Below are 19,897 nucleotides of genomic sequence, written 5' to 3'. Positions count from 1 at the left end.
ATGGAGAGGCAAAAGACCCAGAAGAGTCAACATAATATCCAAGGAGAAGAACAAAGTTGGAGGATACTACCCGACTTCAAGACTTACTATAAAGCTACAGTAATCAAGACAGTGTGGAACTGGTAAAAGAACAAACAAATATATCAATAGAACACGGAAGAGAGCCTAGAAATAGACCCACAGAAACCCCTTGAACAAAGCAGCACAGGCAATACAATGGAAAAAGAGTCTTTTCAACAAATAGTGCTACAACAACTGGACATCCATGTGCAAAAAAAAAATTAAACTAGCCACAGGCCTTTCATCTTTCACCAAAATTAACTCAAAATGGATCACAGACCTAAATGTAAAATGCAAAACTATAGAACTCCTAAAAGATAACACAGGAGAAAATCTAGATGGCCTTGGGCATGGTGATGACTTTTTAAATATAATTCCAAAGGCATTATCCATGAAATAAATATGTGACAAGCTGGATTTCATTAAAAATTTCTCTGTGAAAGACACTGTTAAAAGGAGGAGAAGATAAGCTACAGACTAGGAAAAGTATTTGTGGTTTTTCTTTTCTTTTTTTTTTTTTTTTTTTTTTTTTTTTTGAGAGAGAGAGACACAGTGAGAGCAGGGGAGGGGCAGACAGAGATGGAGGCAGAATCTGAAGCAGGCTTCAGACTCTGAGCTGTCGGCGCAGAGCCTGACTTGGGGCTTGAACTCACAGACTGTAAGATCATGACCTGAGCCGAAGTCAGACGCCCAACTGACTGAGCCACCCAGGCGCCTGCTGGGAGAAATATTTGTAAAAGACACATCTGATAAAGCACTGTTATCAAAATATACAAAGAAGTCTTAAAATGCAACAATAATAAAACAAACAACCCAATTAAAAAAGAAGCCAACAACCTGAACAGACACCTCACCAAAGAAGATATACAGATGGCAAATAAGCATAGGAAAGATGCTCAACATCATGTCATTAGGGAAACTCAAGTTAAAACAATGAAGTGTCATTACACACCTACTAGAATAGCCAAAATCTGAACACTGACAACACCAAATGCAGACAAGGATGTAGGGCACGAGGAACTCTCATTCGTTGCTGATGAGAATGCCAAATGGTACAGCCACTTTTAGAAGAGAGTTTGGCAGTTTCTTAAAAACTGAACATACCTTTACCACATGATCCAGCAATGATGCTCCTTGGTATTTACCCAAAGGAGCTGAAAATTTGTGTCCACACAAAAACCTGCAGAGGGGTATTTACAGTAGCTTTCTTCATAACTGCCAAACCTTGGAAGCAATCAAGATGTCTTCAAGTAGGTGAACCAATGAATAAACTGATATATTCACACAATGGAATACCATTCGACGTTAAAAAGAAATGAGCTACCAAGCCATGAAAACACATGGAAGAACCTTAAATGCATCTTATTGAATTAAAGAATTTAATGTAAAAAGGCTACATGTTGTATGATTCCAACTACATGACATTCTGGAAAAGGCTGTGGAGGCAGCAAAAAGATCAGTGGATGTCAGAATTCCGGGAAGAAGGGAAGATGAATATGCAGAACATGGAGAATGTTTAGGACAGTGAAAATACTCTGTATGATACTATAATGGGAGATAACATATTACTATACATTCATTCAAACCCCCAGAATATATAACACCAAAAGTGAACCCTAATGTATACTATGGACTTAGGGTGATAATGATAAGTCAATACAGATTCATCAAATGTAACAAATTTATCTACCGCTCTGGTGTGAAACATTGAGAGTGGAAGAGGCTAAGTGTGTGGAGGCAGAAGGTATATGGGAACTTGGTTATTTTTTTTTTTTTTTTTTTGCTCAATTTTGAATCTAAAACTGCTCTTTAAAAGTCTATTGAAAAAAAAAAAGTTAAGCAATTAAAACAAAACTAAATAGCCACTGAAATGGAGCCTAGAAAAGGTCTGGGGGGTGAAGTGAGCATCCAAAGGGCCAGGCCAATTCAAGTTCTTCTACGTCTCAAGCACATCAACATTTTCATTCTTTGCCTTCCCAGTTAATAACGGACCCTTCCTTCCTAATCGGACTTCCCTTTTCTATAAGAAATCAAAGGGTTTCTTTAAGCCCTTTTCAACTTAAGCCCATTAAAATAGTGGCTTCCACAACAGTCAAGCACTTAGCACATGCTACTCCCGTCATTTGAAGGTTCTTCCATGGGAGCTTCAGTCCTCCTGAGGCTCCTCAGACGAGCAGGTTTCAGCGTCTTGAAAAATTCTAAAAAAGATCTAACTAACTGATCCGATGAGTAACCAAGTGTGAAGCCACATATTTTAGAGAAGTATCAGGCTCATCAATGAGAAATGGACATCCTAACGATACGTCAGAGGGACATCTGCTTCAGGACCTCATATAACCAAGGAGCACTAAGCCTCATGATACTGCTTTTATTACAAAGTGGGAGATGGAGTTAGAAGCAACGCTGGGTGAAAAGAGAAGGTATGCCTAACTTTGGCCTGATTCCATCATTGGACATTCTCGGATCCTTTAATCCATGACAAAGACAGGGCCTTATGAATAATGACAATGAAAATACTAAGAGCTACCACGTGTAGTCAGTGTTCCAGGTGCTGTTACAAGTGTTTCTAGTCTAACTTTCAGGTAGGTAATAGCATTTTCATTTTATGTTAAGGGAAACTGAAGCCCACAGTGATTAAGTCACCTGCCCAGTGTCAGGCAGCAGGTAAGCTGTGGAGCCAAGGTACGCCTCAGTCGCCCCTGTTCCAGGTCAGTGCCCTGACAGCCACCCCACAGAGCACCATGCCCCTGAAAAGGAAACTGAGCCCCTGCGAACCAGTATCAGACGACGAGAGAGCAACTCTAGTAGTTGCACAGAGGAGAGCACTCAGGATGAGAAGTCAGAGGCCCTGAGGGAGTCAGTCCTGTCTTCTGGAACCAACCAACTAGGTGACTTGGGGCAATCACCGATGAATCTCTCAGGGCCCCAGGCTCCTGAGTTACTAAAAGTGAAAAGCCAAACGGTGTCCCTTTTATCTCTAAAATGATATAACTGCATAAATTTAACGTTCCTGGAGCAGTGCTTCGCCAATTTGGATTTGTCTCTAATCACATTTGTTGCCAAAACTAGAGGGGCTTTTGGGAGACTAGGAATCTGCTATAGAAATTCTAAAGGGGACACAAAACAAGAAGTAAAGAAGAGAATAAAATAAACTTTTCCCTTGACAATGCTGCCCTGTCAAGCAATTACCCTCTCCTACCTTTAACCACCAAGCTTATTTAGAAAGTCACCTAAAACCCACTCATGAACACCACTAAAGAGTCGACTAGTCACCAACTCCATTTAACCTCACTAGTCACCTGTCTGCAGCATTTAGACACCACCCATGTCCCTCAGTCTTTAATTTCCTTCCAGGGTTTCTGTGACCCTGGACTTCTCGGGCTTTCTGTATATCGGCTCCCTCCCTGCAGTTCTACCCTCTCTCTCTAGGTGACTATGATTGAGAAACTCCTCTAACCAGGGTTTTTTCAACCTCAGCATTATTGATACTCGGAGCTGACAACTCTTCGTGTAGAGGAAATGTCCTGTGCCTTGTGAAATACGTAGCAACACCCCGGCCTCTTCGCAGGAGGTGACAGTAGCGCCATGCCCCACCTCCAGACATCGTCAAACACCCTCTGTGGTCAAACCACCTTCTCTCCACACCTTCCTCCTTAGTCATTTCATCCCATTTTTGCAATTCAGCTACTGCCTCCACACAGATGGCTCCCAAACCTCGATTTTCTCTTCAGGCCTCTAGTGTCACAATTCCTTTTGATGTGTGGCTCTACCTGGGTGCTTTTCTGTTACTCAAACCATTAAGCCTCAAACTGAGGCCTCTTCCTCCTCCTCAACATTTTCCTGCTGCCTGGTCTGAGTGGCCAGATATTAAGTACCATGGAAGCATTTCACGTGTTTTCCTTCAACTAGTCATCACAATGACGATACCAAGTGGTGGCAGTTATTATTCCATCAACTTTACAAATAAAGAAACTGAGGTCCAGAGGGGGTGAGAAATTCACACAGAGTAAGTGGCAGACCTGGAGTTTGAACCCACATAGTTTGACCACACATCTGCCTTTTAACCATAATATTATTCTTCCATATTTTCCCTTCAGACCTTGTCCTATTCCCCGCCTTCCCCCTTAATGACACCAGGGTTTAGGAAATCAGCCAGGCTCTAAACTCTGGAGTTCAGTTTTATTTTCTCCACCAGATAATAGGTTTTTTGACTTAGTATCTAGAGGAGAAACGATGACACCCTTGCTTAGGCTCTTGCACAAAATGGTGGTCAATACATTCCGACTAAATGTGAGAAGCCATCCCACATCTGCCTCTCCTCCACCACAGTGGCTAAAGAAGTCTGCCCTGTATCTATGAAAACCCCTTTCTTTGCATTCCCTTCCATGACTCTCCACCAAATACCTATACCCGGTCTCCAGACCCACACTCTTCACTTTAGCTCCAACTGCCACCCACCCCCCTCAGGCCCTTTAGTTCAGTCCCACTCTCACTCGTACCTCAAACTTGCTAACCAGAATCCTAAGCCCCAAAGAAATTCCGGCTGATCCTCCCTTCCCTCCTCCTTGGTGTTTAGACTTTGCTTTGTCTTAGGCAGTCCTTGGTTTGGCGTGTACCTTCGATTCAGGTAGGAACCCTGTATTCCAGTCAGAATACTCCAGCCTTCCTTCATTTTATGCTAGAGTGCTTCTTCCTGTGACTGTAAATTTCGGTACCTGAGCCTAAGTACTCTCTTCTTTAACAGCTTCATGCATATGAACCTGTTCTATGCTTCTTCTGAATCTCCTCCTTCATGGTTTTCCCTCCCCCAAATGCAAATATGAACATACATGTACACGCACGCATGCACATACACTCACAGCATTAGAGGCTCAGGACCGTGCTGCCTAAAGGCTTTGTACTGGAAAGGTCCTAACAAACAACTGAAGTGAATCTGCCAATCAGCTGTGAAGCAGATAGCAACTGTGTGCCCCCAGTCATCTGAGAGAGACATGGTCACAGCAGACTGATGAGCAGCTCTTACTGTGAGAGACGGAGATCTAGCCACGATGGTTGTGGCACCACCGCCAAGCATCCTCTCCTCCCAGAGCTGCCTGTTCATGCTGTCAGCTGCTATGACTCTATTGCCATGACAACTTGATGTGAAACCCAGTGTCACTGAAACCCAGTGGTGGTGAACTAGAGGCACCGGAGAACAGTTCAACGGGAATGCTAGGCTCACTGAGAGTCCACTCAGCCTACTGCTTGCTCTTTAGAGGCCTTTCTCCTTGCCTGACCCCAGGCTGGCAATAAAGAAAGCAATCACAAACTTCTGAACACAACTCTTCCTGAGTGAGCAGAAAAATAATTCTGAGTGACGCCCCCCCCACAGAAATGTGAAAGAAGGAGTCCCCCAGAGACACCCAGGACCTGTAACAGGAGTAAGAGTCAGAGCTTCCAGTTTACCTTGTTCTCTTGCTTTTCTTCCATCTTAACCTGTGCATAAGCTAAAAAGACAGTTTTTGCCTCAGAAATTATCCTGTAGGAGGTGGGAGGTGGGAACTGACACTGAAAGTTTCAGGGATAACTAAACAGAAATACTATTTTTAACCCTTTTAGACTTGAATATACTAAGTAGGCCTATATTACCTGCTGAAGATTAAAGCAATTTTAAAATAAGACTTAGCCCTCCTCCTCTATCCCACTTCCCTTTTTGAGCATTCTCCTTGCAAAACCACAGTTATTTGTTCGCCATCAAAACCAAACAACGGCACACCACCAAGAACACCGAGGAAAGGGCACTGAGACGCAGGTCTCCTTTGCTACATGTCAAAACGGTAAACCTCACGGAGTCTGTTGTGGTAGAGAAACAGGTTTGAGTACTGACTAATAACTGTGTTTCTGAAGCTCAGAAAGGTGAAAGTTTCGTCTGTAGAACGGAGGTAATAATATCTTTCTCACAGATATTTTTTGTGAAGTCTACACAATACACAGAAAGAACTTCGTATTCTCTGGGCACACAGGAACATCAGCAGAACTATTCTGCAGGTGCAGATGACAGTAACCATGAACATGTATTGTGTGCCTTTTACACGGTACCCACTGAGCTCTCACAGACAAAGAGCCCCCAGTTAGTTTTCTTACAGAAGGAGAACGTACACCCTTGGGAGAGCAGATTCAGATTTCCCAAAGGAACACAGGAAGGACCTTCTCATACAACCTAGGCAGGAAAAGTAAGGATGTCAATCAGGGGCTCCTTGCCTTGGTTTCAGTAAATGGCCACAGGCCAGCTGTCAAGGAGCAACGTTTGTCTCTTCTAGTTTGATAAGATCAGATATAGTCTACTTCAGTGACACCAGGGCAAAACACAGCATGCGGGAAGGGTAGGTCACATTCTGCCCCGCAGCTCCTAAGCACAGTCTGCCTCAATCTCACAACCTACCTCTACCATATTGTCTCTCTTCTGCAGACTGAAGCCCTATTACACCCCTGGAGCAGCTAACAGTCTGCTTACCCAAGAACCACAGGGTTCTAAGGTACTAAGTACAGTTGCGAAAATACTTTTTCAGTCCCCAAGGCCATGCTTCTTTTTTTTTTTTTTTCATGTTTATTTATTTGAGAGAGAGACAGACAGACAGACAGAGCATGAGCAGGGGAGAGGCAGAGAGCAAGAGGGAGACACAGAATCCGAAGCAGACTCCAGGCTCTGAGCTGTCAGCACAGAGCCCGACATGGGAATCGAGCCCGACACGGGGATCGAACCCACAAACTGTAAGATCATGACCTGAGCTGAAGTCAGACACCCAACCGACTGAGCCACCCAGGCACCGCCCCCCCCAAGGCCATGCTTCTAACCATCCTCCATTATTTCTTATCTCCTTCTCAAAAGTTTCCGTTTTCAGGGTACTCAGTAATAAAAATGTAATATGATTAGTCCTAGCTTATGGGTGACGCTAAAGGCTCAGACAAATCAAGACGGACAGGTAACAAGTGCCAGAAGGACTCAGGTCATCTGACTCCAAAGTCTGTGCCCTTACGCCACAGAAGTAAAGAAAGCATGTCATACTCGACAGGTTTTTTTTCCCTGGAAGTCTGAACAAACTCTCTATTGGTATACTCTTCCCAACCCATTTCTATAAGTAAAAGTTAGTAACTTCCTACAACTACTAATATTTCCACATAGCAATCATAAAAAGGCAATTTATTGGCATCATTAACCTTGGACAAGTCATTAAACCTGTTAAATCTTTGTTTCCTCCTCTGTAAAATGGGGATTATACCGTCTAGCTAATCAGGTTGAGTTAGGAATTAAGGATCTATCATAGAATTTATTTCACCAGCCGCAGAGGTAAACAGAAGCCATTCAACAAAGGTTAGTAATCGACTAAATCACTGGGTTTAATTGACCTTCTCTACACGGCCACAGACGGGTTTTGCCGTTTGGCTAAATGCAGTCAGGGGAGAGATGTGGTTCTCAAATTTTACATTTTATATATACACACAAGCATCTACATACAGACCTGAGGTAGACTGAGAGTCGCACTCTGTAACTTTAGCCTTAAGAGATCAAAGAAAACATCTTTTTTACTTGAGCAGACCTGAGTGTTATTTCCTAGCCGAATGAGAGGTGGAACTAACAGGAAAAGGGGAAGAAGGGAGAAAGAAGGAGGCCGAGGCCATTACATAAAAGTCTGGGTGGTTTTTATCGCTATTATCACAATAAAGTTTTATATCTAGGCACCCAGCCTCCTAAATTAAATGTCAAATACAATCCTGCGCTGGCAACATGAAGTGTGGCTGCTCTGGGGGAGCCCTGACAGCCCCACTCCCCTCTCCACACTGGTCACGTAATAAGTCCTTCAGGCTTTGGCAGAGAGTATATTATCAGGTCTCCCGTCAGTGCAGACAGGACCTGGAGCAGGGGGAAGAGGACATCACAATGTATTAATTTTATTAAGCCGTTTAAAGCTCAATCCCTTTGCTTTCGAACAATGCTCTAGCCCACCAGGCAGCTCAGAAACCATGCCTACCGTAGTTTTAAATGCCCAGAGTTGATTTGTACGGTACTTCAATTAGGAGCTCTGGTGCTCCAATAGAAAGAGGATGGCCAAAGGGTAAAGCTGCAGGAGAAGGGGGAAGTAGGAAGACAAAAAGAATCTCAGTGGTGTTTAAAGTCGAGACATATCTCCTAATGTGTTTCTTAAATGTGACACTTAATTTCTTCTGTGACTCTTAATTTATTTTTTTTTTAATTTGGCACCAGGCAGTTTTGCTAACTACGGAGTCTGCTCCACAACAATAAACATAACTGCCTCTATGCACTGATTTCTTATTTCTATTGGGAATATATGGACACACAGCTGTAAACTCCCAAGGCAGAGATATGTGCCTCAACTTGAACGGGCCACGTTGCTACACTGAACTAACGCCAGGCAAGGAGGCCACGCAAGGCCTAGAGCCAACCAGCCAGCCAGAAATACCAAGGGGCTCCAACTTGGGAGATTTAACTCAACTTAACTGCATGCCATTATCGCTCAAAAGAGGTAGCAGTGGCCCTTCAAAGTGTCACTAATCCTGGGAAGCGTTAATTGATCAAAGTATAGAGTCTAGTTAGGTATTAACAGGTGGCTTACTTTCCTCCACAGGGATCAGAAGGCCTCCTCAAGTGTGGCTTGGGACACGGCCCCCACATACCCATAGCCTTCCGCTGGAAGCAGCAGTGGTTCTCAGGACTAGGAGAAAGCTAGCAGCAGCCTTCTTTCACAGGATATTGTGCAAAGCACTTTAAATGGATTATCTCACTTAATCTTCCTAACAACCCTATGAAGTATGTACTATTATCCCATCTTTTGCAGCTGAATAAAACAAAAACCTGAGCAATGAAGAGATTAAGCACAGGATCTGCCTGGGCTGGAAAGACGGTTGACACTGGAGGTAATCTGACCAGCTGTGGTCCCATCCAGAGCCTGAGTTTCCACTAACTGTAGAATACTGCCTCCCCATGACAGAGGCTGACATCAGGTTTCTGCCCCTCATTGTTGTCTGAGGAGAAAGACAGACTATTCCCTGATGATGCTTTTAAGTGAAGGGCTGAAAAAGGGGACTGGGACAGAAATCTTTCTTCCTCTCTCAGAAGCTTTATTGAGATATAACTCACATAATCATACAACTCACCAATGTAAAGATGCAATTCAGTGGTCTTTAGTACATTCACACAGTTGTGCAATCATCCCACAATCAATTTGAACATTTTCATCACACCGAAAAGAAACCCCCCAGCCCTTACCAGTCACCCCCACCCCATTTCTCCATCTCCCTCAGCCCCAGGGAACAAGGGGTCTATTTCCCACCTCTATAAATCTGCCTGTTCTCGACATGTCATATAAACGGGATCACACACTATCTGGTCTCTGGGGATTGGCTTCTTTCACTTAGCATCACATTTTCGAGGGCTATCCTTTTTGCAACTTGCAATGGGTGCTTCATTTCCGTGTATCGCCCAGCAGTATCCCACTGTATGGACATACCAGGTTATAGTTATGCGGTCATCCGCTGGGTGGTCTCCACATTCCAGACGGTATGATCATGCTGCCATGACCACTGGTGTGCAGTGTTGGTGTGGACACCTGTTACCATTCCCCTTGGGTATCTATCCAAGAATGGGCTTTTTAAGTCCTATGGCAACTCTGTTTACCCCTGTGAGGAACTGCCAGACTGTTTTCCAAAGTGACTGTACCATTTCCAATATTTCTACACCCTTGCCAAGTTGAAAACGTCTCTCTACTGGAAAAACTAGAGCCCTGTAGTCCTAAAAACTGCCAGCCAGCTCTGGCTCTGCTATCACTGCCTGGGTGACCTCCGGCAGGGGGTCCTGGCACCTCAGTTTCCTCAGCTATTAAGCGGGGGACTGGAGATGGCCTCAGACTTTCCACTGAGCCCTACGTTTGTTCGTTTAGTCACATCACGTGAGACACCCTGACCAGTGGGAAGGCAGATGCTGTCAAAAGCTCAGCTTGGGGCTGACTGCACGCCTGCGTACCTGACTTCGCATTAACTCAGTTTCCACTGTACCTGAATAATCTTACATGGTGACTGGCCTGCCTGAAAAAAAATTAACAGAATCTGCTTATGCTATTAGGAAGAAAACAGAAATGCCTTACTGGATAAAACTTCCCTTTGGCAATAATGGCAGACTGGCCTTTAGGATTTTAGTTTTCCAAGTAACAGTTCAAAGACTGAAGTGGATTCAAATGATAAAAATGTTTATAAGGGATGATGTTAGATGAAAAAAGCAGGATACAAACTATGTATGCATGTGTGTGTGTGTCTATATATATGCATACACACACCCACAAATACACACTCACACCAATACATACACATAGATACATACAGGATAACAGCCACACAGAGGGAGACAACAATACTAATTTTCTATTTGAAAGACCAAGCACCATTAACCAGTTTTCTCCTAGGTGTGTCCTCAAGTGTGAAGAAGTGACCATGTGCACCAGAATCGTGCAGGCTGTATATCACAAGAGCAGTGTCAGAACTACCCAGTTGGACGTTCTGGGTGAGGCTCAAGAATCTGCAGTCAAAAAAAGACGCACTCGAAGCTTACAAACCACTGCAAATAGCATAAGGCTTTTTCCTTTCTTTTTGATGCTTGTCTGTTTTCCACATTTTTCTACAGAGACAATGTATTATTTTGATAACTGGCGGAGAGGGAAAAAGGGAAGCTGTCTCGCTTTGTTTTGATAAAGGCAGGGGGACAGTGAAGGAGGATAAAGAGCATGCTTCTCCTCTTTCTGCTGCTCAAGTGTCCACAGAGGAGGAAAAGGGCCACGTTTGTTTCCCAGTGGATTCTAGGCCTCAGAGCCTAGATCGGACCTGAGAAAGCACAGGCATTTCTCCCACTTGGTGTTCTACATCAATAACAGGCAAATGCTGAAACACCAGCCTGGGTTCTTCATTTAGTCAGGGCTAAATGCTCCGGGCTGTCATGGCTCCTTTGCCACCTCCCCGTACTTTTTGTTGGAAAAGGCCATCCTCCAGTCCTCGGACCCTGGGGCTGTAGGCTGCAGGACCCGGTAAAGGCAGGTAAAAGAAGAATGTGAGGGAAAAATAGTCAGTGAAGAGTCATACTGCCAAGGATGACAGCACATCTATCTACGTTTACTCATCCGTGGGTTCAACAACCGTGTGTGGGGTAAGAACAGGAAGCACCCCAATGTGGAGTCCTGCTCCCATCACTTACTAGCAAGCTATTTAACCCCGCTAAGTCTCAGAGTGCTTACCCATAGAACAGGGCAAAGGATAGTATTTCTTTTCATACTGTTGTTGTAATAGATAATGTGTATCTATTACTATGGGCCAGGTACCCGACTAGGGCTTGAGGGTACAGGGATAAAAAACACAACAAAACACTTCAAGATTACTACTTACAACTTCCTTTATTTTTTATGAAAAGTGCAGAAATAGGTCAGTAATTCTAATTGCTTTCCAACCAAAGAATCACTTTTGAATGAATCATCTTGATAACTGAGGCATCTCAATTCTCTGCTTCAGTTGGCTGAATAAACACTATCCCAGTGAATGCTTCTGTCTTAGGGCAGGGCAAGGACCAACACCGAGATCTGGCTTGACCCTGGTGAATAACAAGACACTAACAACGGGAATTTAAGTTAGATTTTGCTTACATCCGTTTCTATTTGTACATGCCAAACCTACCATTTTAACAAGAGTCTGATTAGCACAGTAGAGTGAAGGACTGGGCTATGTTCCATTCAATGATATCAGCTACTAAAATGGACTGCAAAGTTCTCTTGCAATTATAAAATGCTATGTAAATGCTAACTAAAAATAGACAATTCTCAGATATATTTAATTTCACGTGGCCAGACAATTCTTTGGTTTCACACTTTAGTACGAACACCTTTAGAAACTGAAGAAAATACAAAAAAAAACAAACAAAAAAAAACCCTGTTATGCTTTAGGCAGTCTTAGTATGGTTAGCTCCCATGTTTAATCCCACTCCAGTCTGAAAGAATGTGAGCCATTTGGCTTGAGTTTAAGGCACTTTTTTGAGAATAACTTCTTAAAGATTAGTATGATTTTTTGAGACACAACTGTGTTTTTAACTACTTGTTTCAAGCACACCAGACATAGGAAACAATGAACAGCGCGACTTAGATGGAAAGAAAAGCAATCAATACTAATAGAGAAAGCCACTAATAGAGTGGCTGTTGTTAACTGCATAATAAGAGGTTAGTTGGACTGAGTTTAGCATGTTATCCTTTCGGTTCAATGCTTTCTGAGAGGCTGGACAGGGGGAAGAAAGGGAAAGGAATCCATGTGTTTTCTGAGTTTTAGTTTCTTCTGGGTAGACTATGAAAGATTATTGCACAGTCACTTCATAGGAGAGCTGTGAAGAACTCAGAATGCTTTCAAGCTGTTAAAAATCCAGGTGTGGATGGACAAGGACACAAGGACACACGGACACATGGACACACGGACACACACACACACACACACACACACACACACGATTAACTACATGTTTTAATTTCCCTGAAGTCTAACATAAATATAAGAAACTACAGATAAAAATCCTGCTTTGTGCAATAAATGTTTCCGAAAAGTAGGACTGAAAAAAAATTTGTTTGCAAACTGGTTCGTATCAAACACATCAGGATGCCTTATTATTTAAAAGACCACTTCCAATTAAACAAACTAAAGATTGCTTGTTACTAAAAATATTCTCTTTCCATTGTAAACAAAGTTCTAGATCCCCGGAGATATGCACCCTTAAAACAGGGCTCACCATAGCAACATGCATGCACACAACTTAATCGGGTTCTGTGCCTTACTTCCCAACCGCCACTGGCTCTGATTCCTGTCCTCAGGCTCACCCCTAGTGGCTAGAATTTGGTGTCCCCTGATGTTCCTCTGGTTTTAGAACTCAGCCCACTCCTGTAGCATGGCATGAGCCTCCATCACCCTCTTAAATCCTGACCAGAACTCTTCTCCCTCTTTCGGGTCCTGGTGTTTCTCTGCTGGACATGGTGCCTTACAGGAATCCTGTCCTCTCAGGCAGCCTCGGTGTACCTCCCTCTCCTCTCCCCTGCCCCCTCAGCTCAATTTGTTTGTTTTCTAAGTCTGAAATTTTATGTATCTCATTTTTTTTTTTGAAGTTGAAATCGCTTAGATTTATTTATAAGGGCTCTTCTGGCCATCTGCTGAAAGGAATGAAAAAAAATCAAAACAAGAGGGAAGGAAAATCACTAAGGTCCACCATAGTCTCTAATCACCACAGACCCACTGAATCAGCAACCATGGGGGGTGGGCCCAGCACTCTGTATTTTGTAAGTCCTCCAGGTGATTTTTAAAACATTAAAGGTTAAGAACCACTGGTCTGAAAGAAAAAGGGGCATCGGACAAATATTTTGGACAAAATGAGGCTTCTCATTCAGAATAATTAAGTCTACATTATTGACACAGAAGTATACCCAAGATATTCTGTGTAATAAAACCACAGGTATAGGATATTTCTTGTAAAAAAATCTTAGAAGTATATTTCCACATGGAAAAACTGTCTAGAAGGTTACACACCAAACTGTTAGTAGTGGTTAGCTTGGGGGAGATTCACTTGACTTTTCCTTTATGGATATCTGTATTTTTTAATCTATAAGCATATATTATTTTATAATTTTAAAAAATGGTTAATCTAGTCATCTTCCACTCCTCTCTGACAAAACTCAGAGGTAAAAATTAACTCAGTCCCCTGTAGATTTCAGTGTCTGGACTAATGAAGCTTTGTGATGCTTTAGGGAATTCTAGAGGAAGTGAGGCAGAGATAGTGCTCAGTGCTCCATGACTCAAATCAGTGCTTCTATGAAAAGCTCCTGTGCCAGGAAATGACAGGTCATAAAGCCTGAGAGATTCTGTCCCTCTTAAATAGGCCAACTTAAAAAAGATATGGTGGAGTTCTGAGGGAAAGCAGAACAAACTAAAAACTTCTCTCAGAAGACGACTATTTATTTGTTGCAAAAATTATATATATAGTGTCCCATTTCCCACACACCCCCCTTAGTGATCTGACATTCATTCTGCAATTACAGTGGTCCTTCTTCAAGCTAGCTCTGGGTCCATATAGCATATGTATATGGGAAACTGGAATGGGGCTTGAAAATAAAATAGATTGGTGGAAATAATCTGGGACAAGATAAAGAGAAGATAAAAGAGGTGAGTGTGTATGCACATATCCAAGACTAAGTCTGGTCCTAACAAATATCCTTTAGCTTATGATGCATCATGGGAAAATCCTGAGGCTTCCAGGAGTTGCTCCCATGGGACCACTCAATTTTTTCACCTCTGGCAAGCTTCCCATTAGAAGCACTATATGCATCCATAAAGGACCCCAAAGCACTTTACTTGTATTATCATCATGCACAGAAGCCACTCAATGTAATCTGTACACGTCCTCTTGCTCCACCACTGCCCACAAGCATGTGGGTGTGGCAGAAACAGAAAACACAGTTGTCTCCTTCAGGATAGACGTTGCCCCAGAAACCAGAGAAACTCAGTTAAAAAAAAAAAAAAAAAAAAAAAAGCTTTCAGTAATCTTTAATAATTAATTAGCTCATCTTCACTTAAGGAAAACTACTCCTACCAGGGGTCTTTCTACTCTGAGCTAAGAAAATTGATGAATTGATGAATATTTTTCTATCAACATCCTCCCCAATATTTTTCTATCAAGATCCTCTCTATCTCTGGAACCCTAACTATACCAGAAGATAAGAGATATTACCAATGTTCCAATGCTGTCGATGCTATATGAAAATTATTTTGCAGATTCAGGACCACAGCCACCTTTTGAAAAGCCTGTCATTGTCTGTGACTCTGCCCTGATAGTGTTTCTGATTAGAAAATCGAGGCACAATGTGATTAGAGGATAGAAAGGAGGTGAATCCCAGGGCTTGGTCTGCAGCATGACATAAAAGAAAGAGCACAGCTACTGGAGTCAGTATGAATCGCAGCTTTAAATTATACTAGATTCAGGGCAAATGGCCCTAACCTCCCTAAGCCTCAGTGTGTCTTTATCAATAAAATGGGAATAATAAGCTACTCTACCAGGTTGTTGCAAAAATCACAAGAATTTAAGTCAGGGGGAATAAGAAGCATTTAATGGGCAGAGAGTTTCAGTTTGGAATGATGAAGAAGTTCTGGAGATGGACGGCAGTGGTGGTGATGGTTGGACAACAATGTGAATGTACTTAATGAGACTGAACCATACAGTTAAAAATGGTTAAAGGGGTAAGTTTCATTATGTATATTGTACCACAATTTTTAAAAAAGGAATGTCAGGCTCCCAGCACAGTGTCTGGCTCCCAGTGGGTACTCAAAAAATGCTAGTCTATTCACCATATGAAGAACTTTAAATTAAAAAAAAAAAAAGGTAGGGGATACAAAACGTGAAACAAAATTGTGCTCTTTTCCCTATTTAATTGTGAGAGGCTCTGACTGTCAGGAGAGCCAGCTGGCATCGATACCAAGTAGTGCCACAGTAAGTCTCCGGGTAGGAGAAGGGAGGCTGTGTTAGTCATAATCCCTCCGGCATGTTCAGTTCCCAGTCCACCCCCACCCTGGTATGGAATCTCCCAGAATATCAATCCTACAGCTCCTAACATCTTGCAAAGAAAGCTGGGAAGCTGAAACCATTTCCCAGACCAGACTCGAGGTCATGAGGACAAAAGCATTCGCGGTGGCAGCTGGTTCCTGTAAGTGGCAGAGAGACAAGACGCGAGTGCTGAACACCAACTGGAAAAGTCTGGAGCCTGTTCCAGTCCCCAGCATTAAGCTGATCAGTACCTCGGATGCCTTTGGCTGAATTAAATGGGCACAAAGGACAGTAGTCTCAAAGGCCTGTTAAAGGAAGATTAAAAACGCACTTGTCTGCAGTTCAGAGAAAACAATTAATGATTATGTGTTGTAAGTCATAAAACAGAGAAGGGAAAAAATAGACGACTTATCTCTAGGCATATGAGAACAATGCTTCTGATAGGCAGACTTAATTAGATCTTGATGCGACGTTCAGATAGATGATCATTAACATCCCTAGAACTTAGCTCAAGGAGAACGAAATACCTGGAGTACCAATACCAGATCAATTCCAAAACAATACTTACTTTAGGATCTGAGCTCTTGAACTTTAACCTTTCCACCAACTCTATCATAGCCGCCTTCAGTCCGCCAGAGTCTTTGCTCTAGAAGAAAGAAAAGTCAGGGGTCATTAGACAGCGTTTTGTTGCTCTTTCAAACACAAATAGCATTTCATGGGACGATGAAATGGAAAGCAATTTTTTCTTCTTATTAGCCAAGAGAACTAAACGACTAAGGAAAGCTGCACTGTCCCTCTTCCTCTATTGGACAAAGAGGGTCAGGACATAAATTGCCCACTGACCTGAGAGAACTACTGGAATGAAAACTAAATGCAATTTGTACAGGCTGACACATTGCTTCATCTTAGGGTTCAACTGCGCCAGTGCTCACTGAGGGCTGAGGGTCTGAAAAGAGATTTTGATCTGGGATGTCCATTTTATGACTTAGTGGTTTTTATTTTGAACTTCTACATGCCAATTACAGAAGTATGCAGTATTAAATATTCTTGTAAAAATAAAAACAAAGAAAATGCCCCGAGATTTCAAATGGTATTACAGTGTGCTGTTGAGTACAGGCTTTTGAGTCAGACATGTAAGGTTTCAAATTTGGGGTCTGTCATTAACTAGTTGACTAACCTCAGATAAATTACTTTCTCAAAACCTTCTCCCCTTCTATAAATGGGGATAATAAGCAGCATTATTTTGAGACTTCACTAGAACAGTGTAAAGGTACTTGCCCAGTATGTGGCACTTAGTAAGTGCTCAATAAATGTCTATTATTATTGTTATTTCATTAGAACGATTAGAGTAACACACCAAGAGAAATGTAATGTAAGCCATAAATGCAAGCCACATATGTAATTTTAAGAGTTCTAGTAGCCACAGGGGCGCCTGGGTGGTTCAGTTGGTTAAGCTCAGACTTCGGCCTAGGTCATGATCTCGCGATTCATGAGTTCGAGCCCCGTGTCAGGCTCTGAGCTGATAGCTCAGAGCCTGGAGCCTGCTTCAGATTCTGTGTCTCCCTCTCTCTCTCTGCCCCTCCCCTGCTCATACTGTCTCTCTCTCTCTCTCAAAAATAAATAAATGTTAAAAAAAAAAAAAGAGTTCTAGTAGCCACAAAAATAAAGTGAACTTAATTCTAGTATATTTAACTCAGAATACCCAAAATATTATCACTGCAACATGTAATTTCAACATGAGATATTTTATACATATTTTTCATACTAAGTCTTTGAAATCTAGTGTGTATTTCACAAATGCAGTCCAATTCAATTTGGACAAGCCACATTTCAAGTCCTCGAAAACTATAGATAGCTAGTAAGTACTGTGTTGGTCAACACAGACTCAGTGAATGGACTCTACAGGCACACAGCCTGGACTCGAGTCCCAACTCTACCACTGGCTGTGTGACCCAAGGCAACTTAGCCTCTCTTCGCTTCTATTTCTTTACTGTATAACACGAAGCTAATAACAATACTTGCTTCATGGGGTTATATCAAGATTAAATGAACTAGTATACGTTAAGGTGCTTAGAAAAGGACCTGGAACACGGTAAATGCAACAGATACATGAGACACTTTTATTATTGTTGTCTATCTGCCTCATGATGTTTTAAACTCCTTAAGGGTAAGAACTACATCCATCTCTGCATCTATGCCGAGCATCAAGAAGGGTTTGAAAAAGTCTACTGAACAAATGAATGAATATGCAATCTGAAAAAAATGAATGACCTAATTATAATACATGTGTAGCACACTCTAAAATCACATAAATTAGCTTATTTTATCTCAACTCCTTTGTGGGATACGGCAGGATCATCACCCGCATTTTACCAGTGAAGAAAAGGAAGCATGAGGAAGTAAAATGACGGTCATTTTTATGGGGAAAAGGATAATAAAGAGGTACAATATAAACAAACACTACAAATATCTGTTACTCAAAATTGGTCTCAGAATCAGTGATATTTTCCAAATTTGCAGAACCAATTCCAATTCCTCTAAAACAGGAAATACTTAGTAAGACCCCTTTAAGTAGATTAAAATAGACTAAAGGCTCAATGTTTTTTCCCCTCTAACTCTCTTTCTCTTCCAAGTCTATCCAGTAAAAGCCTGGTGTAATACGACTAGACTGGTATCTGCTTTAGATGTGCTCTCTAAACACAGAGTAGTTGACATTCCCATCCTAGCTGTGGTTCTAAATTTTAATAATTTGTAGTTTTAAAACGATGGTTCACAACTCTCCAAATTTCATCACCAATTTAAATCCTTAATCTCTGTGGTCTCACAGCAGACAGTTGGGAAAAGGAATCCAGAGGTCACATACCAGAGAGTTGGGTGAGACCGAAATACCTAAAAAAGGGTTAAGTCGCCAGACACAATCCTGCTTTTATGAGATGATCAAACAATAAAGCCTGTCTGGTGATATCATTTCTCTAACCTGCTTCTCATTGGCTGAACAAGCAGGTCACTTGTCCCTGGAAAGCTCTCTTCCCCCACATCCCAGCTGCCAGCGCCCAATTTAAGCTCTTAAGCAAGAGCCCTGATATATTATGACTTCCCCCCCGGCTCTAGACAACAGAAAGGAATGCACCAAAACTGTGCCTTAAAACATTCAGAAAAGAAATGGAACGACGAAGGAATCCCTAAGAAGCAGACAGCCTCTTTGCAGGCAGACGTGCCTTGTGTGGAGAGATAAGGGAACCCTTAGCCTTCTCTCATAAAAATACAGTGTGTCAGCAGAATCCTTCCTCCTCTTCACCAAGCATCAGCAGCACTGCCTACCCAGGGGAGAGACAGAGGAAGATGCACAGATATTCTCCTTTCAGGAAATTCACCCATTCCACCCCCACCCCACTCTTTTTGAGAATTATTCTCAGAGATTAACTGGGGTCTATATTGAGCCAGCTATACTCAGCCTCTAAATGGGTGGTGAAGAAAACATGTCCCAATGGCTCCCCCCCCCACCATAAAATAAACAGATGGTTAGAAGGGAGAGGCTCCTCTGGGCAGACCTGCCCCCAACAGCTGCAAGGCTGGGGCAAAAGTCCAAGTGGAAGACCCTGGCCCCAGATTCACCTCGTTTCTTTCCCCACACACCAGTCCCTTCCTGCACCTGAAAAAGCCTTGTGCACAGATGTGAAAACTAGTGCACCCGAGCTCTGGGAACATCTCTCTCAAGGAGTCACCCTTGGCCACATCTGGGATCTAGTTATACACATTCAGGGGTAGAATCTAACAGCTTGATCCATCTTCGGAGGAACAGACTCAGAAAGAGGCTCTACAGGCCTCGAAAGCAGATTCAAGATATTTCATCAGGTAATTCTTGAGTCCTGGATACTTGGGAGAGTAGTCACGAAGGGGATGGCGAAAGGAAGGGCCCTCTACAGCATGCTATGTAGGGTAGAAACACAGGGTCTAAGGTGGCATTTGAATTTGCATGTCCCCAAAGCATAGGGTAGTATGTTTTAGTTAATCATCTGTTTGCAAAAGGTAACCAGGATAGGAAACTATACCCTCATACTTCCCTACTGTGGGGGGATAGAACTACTGCCTATGAAGCTGTGTTCTATTTGAGAAGTGGACCATAACGGTAAGAATAGGCAGGCTAATTCTAAACCTATAGATACCTGGTTCCATAAATGGCCAGAGTCTACTGTGTCACTCCTTCAGCAGGCATTTTGAGTGGCAAAGTGAGAGTCT

The 19,897-nt window shown here is 42.5% G+C and overlaps 1 protein-coding gene across 4 annotated transcripts in view; it reads right to left on the bottom strand.

The window, feature by feature from the left end:
• The window catches only part of TRIM44 (tripartite motif containing 44), a 113,449-nt gene that overhangs the window by 72,077 nt on the left and 21,475 nt on the right, over positions 1-19,897 (bottom strand). For 3 of the 4 annotated variants that reach the window (XR_006714183.1, XM_045484982.1, XM_045484983.1), the window contains exon 2: positions 16,227-16,304. Coding sequence is in view for 3 of the 4 variants with exons in the window: in XM_045484982.1 (XP_045340938.1) it covers positions 16,227-16,304 (78 nt within the window). In the remaining variant the exon portion in view is untranslated. Of the gene's footprint in view, positions 1-11,473; positions 11,705-16,226; positions 16,305-19,897 lie in introns of those variants that run through there. The other variant, XM_045484984.1, reaches the window with a different exon arrangement.

The sequence above is a fragment of the Leopardus geoffroyi genome, chromosome D1 (genome assembly GCF_018350155.1).
Source record: "Leopardus geoffroyi isolate Oge1 chromosome D1, O.geoffroyi_Oge1_pat1.0, whole genome shotgun sequence".
Lineage (NCBI taxonomy): Eukaryota > Metazoa > Chordata > Mammalia > Carnivora > Felidae > Leopardus > Leopardus geoffroyi.
The sequence above is the reverse complement of the archived record's forward strand: the minus strand, read 5'-3'. Positions and strand labels throughout refer to the sequence as shown.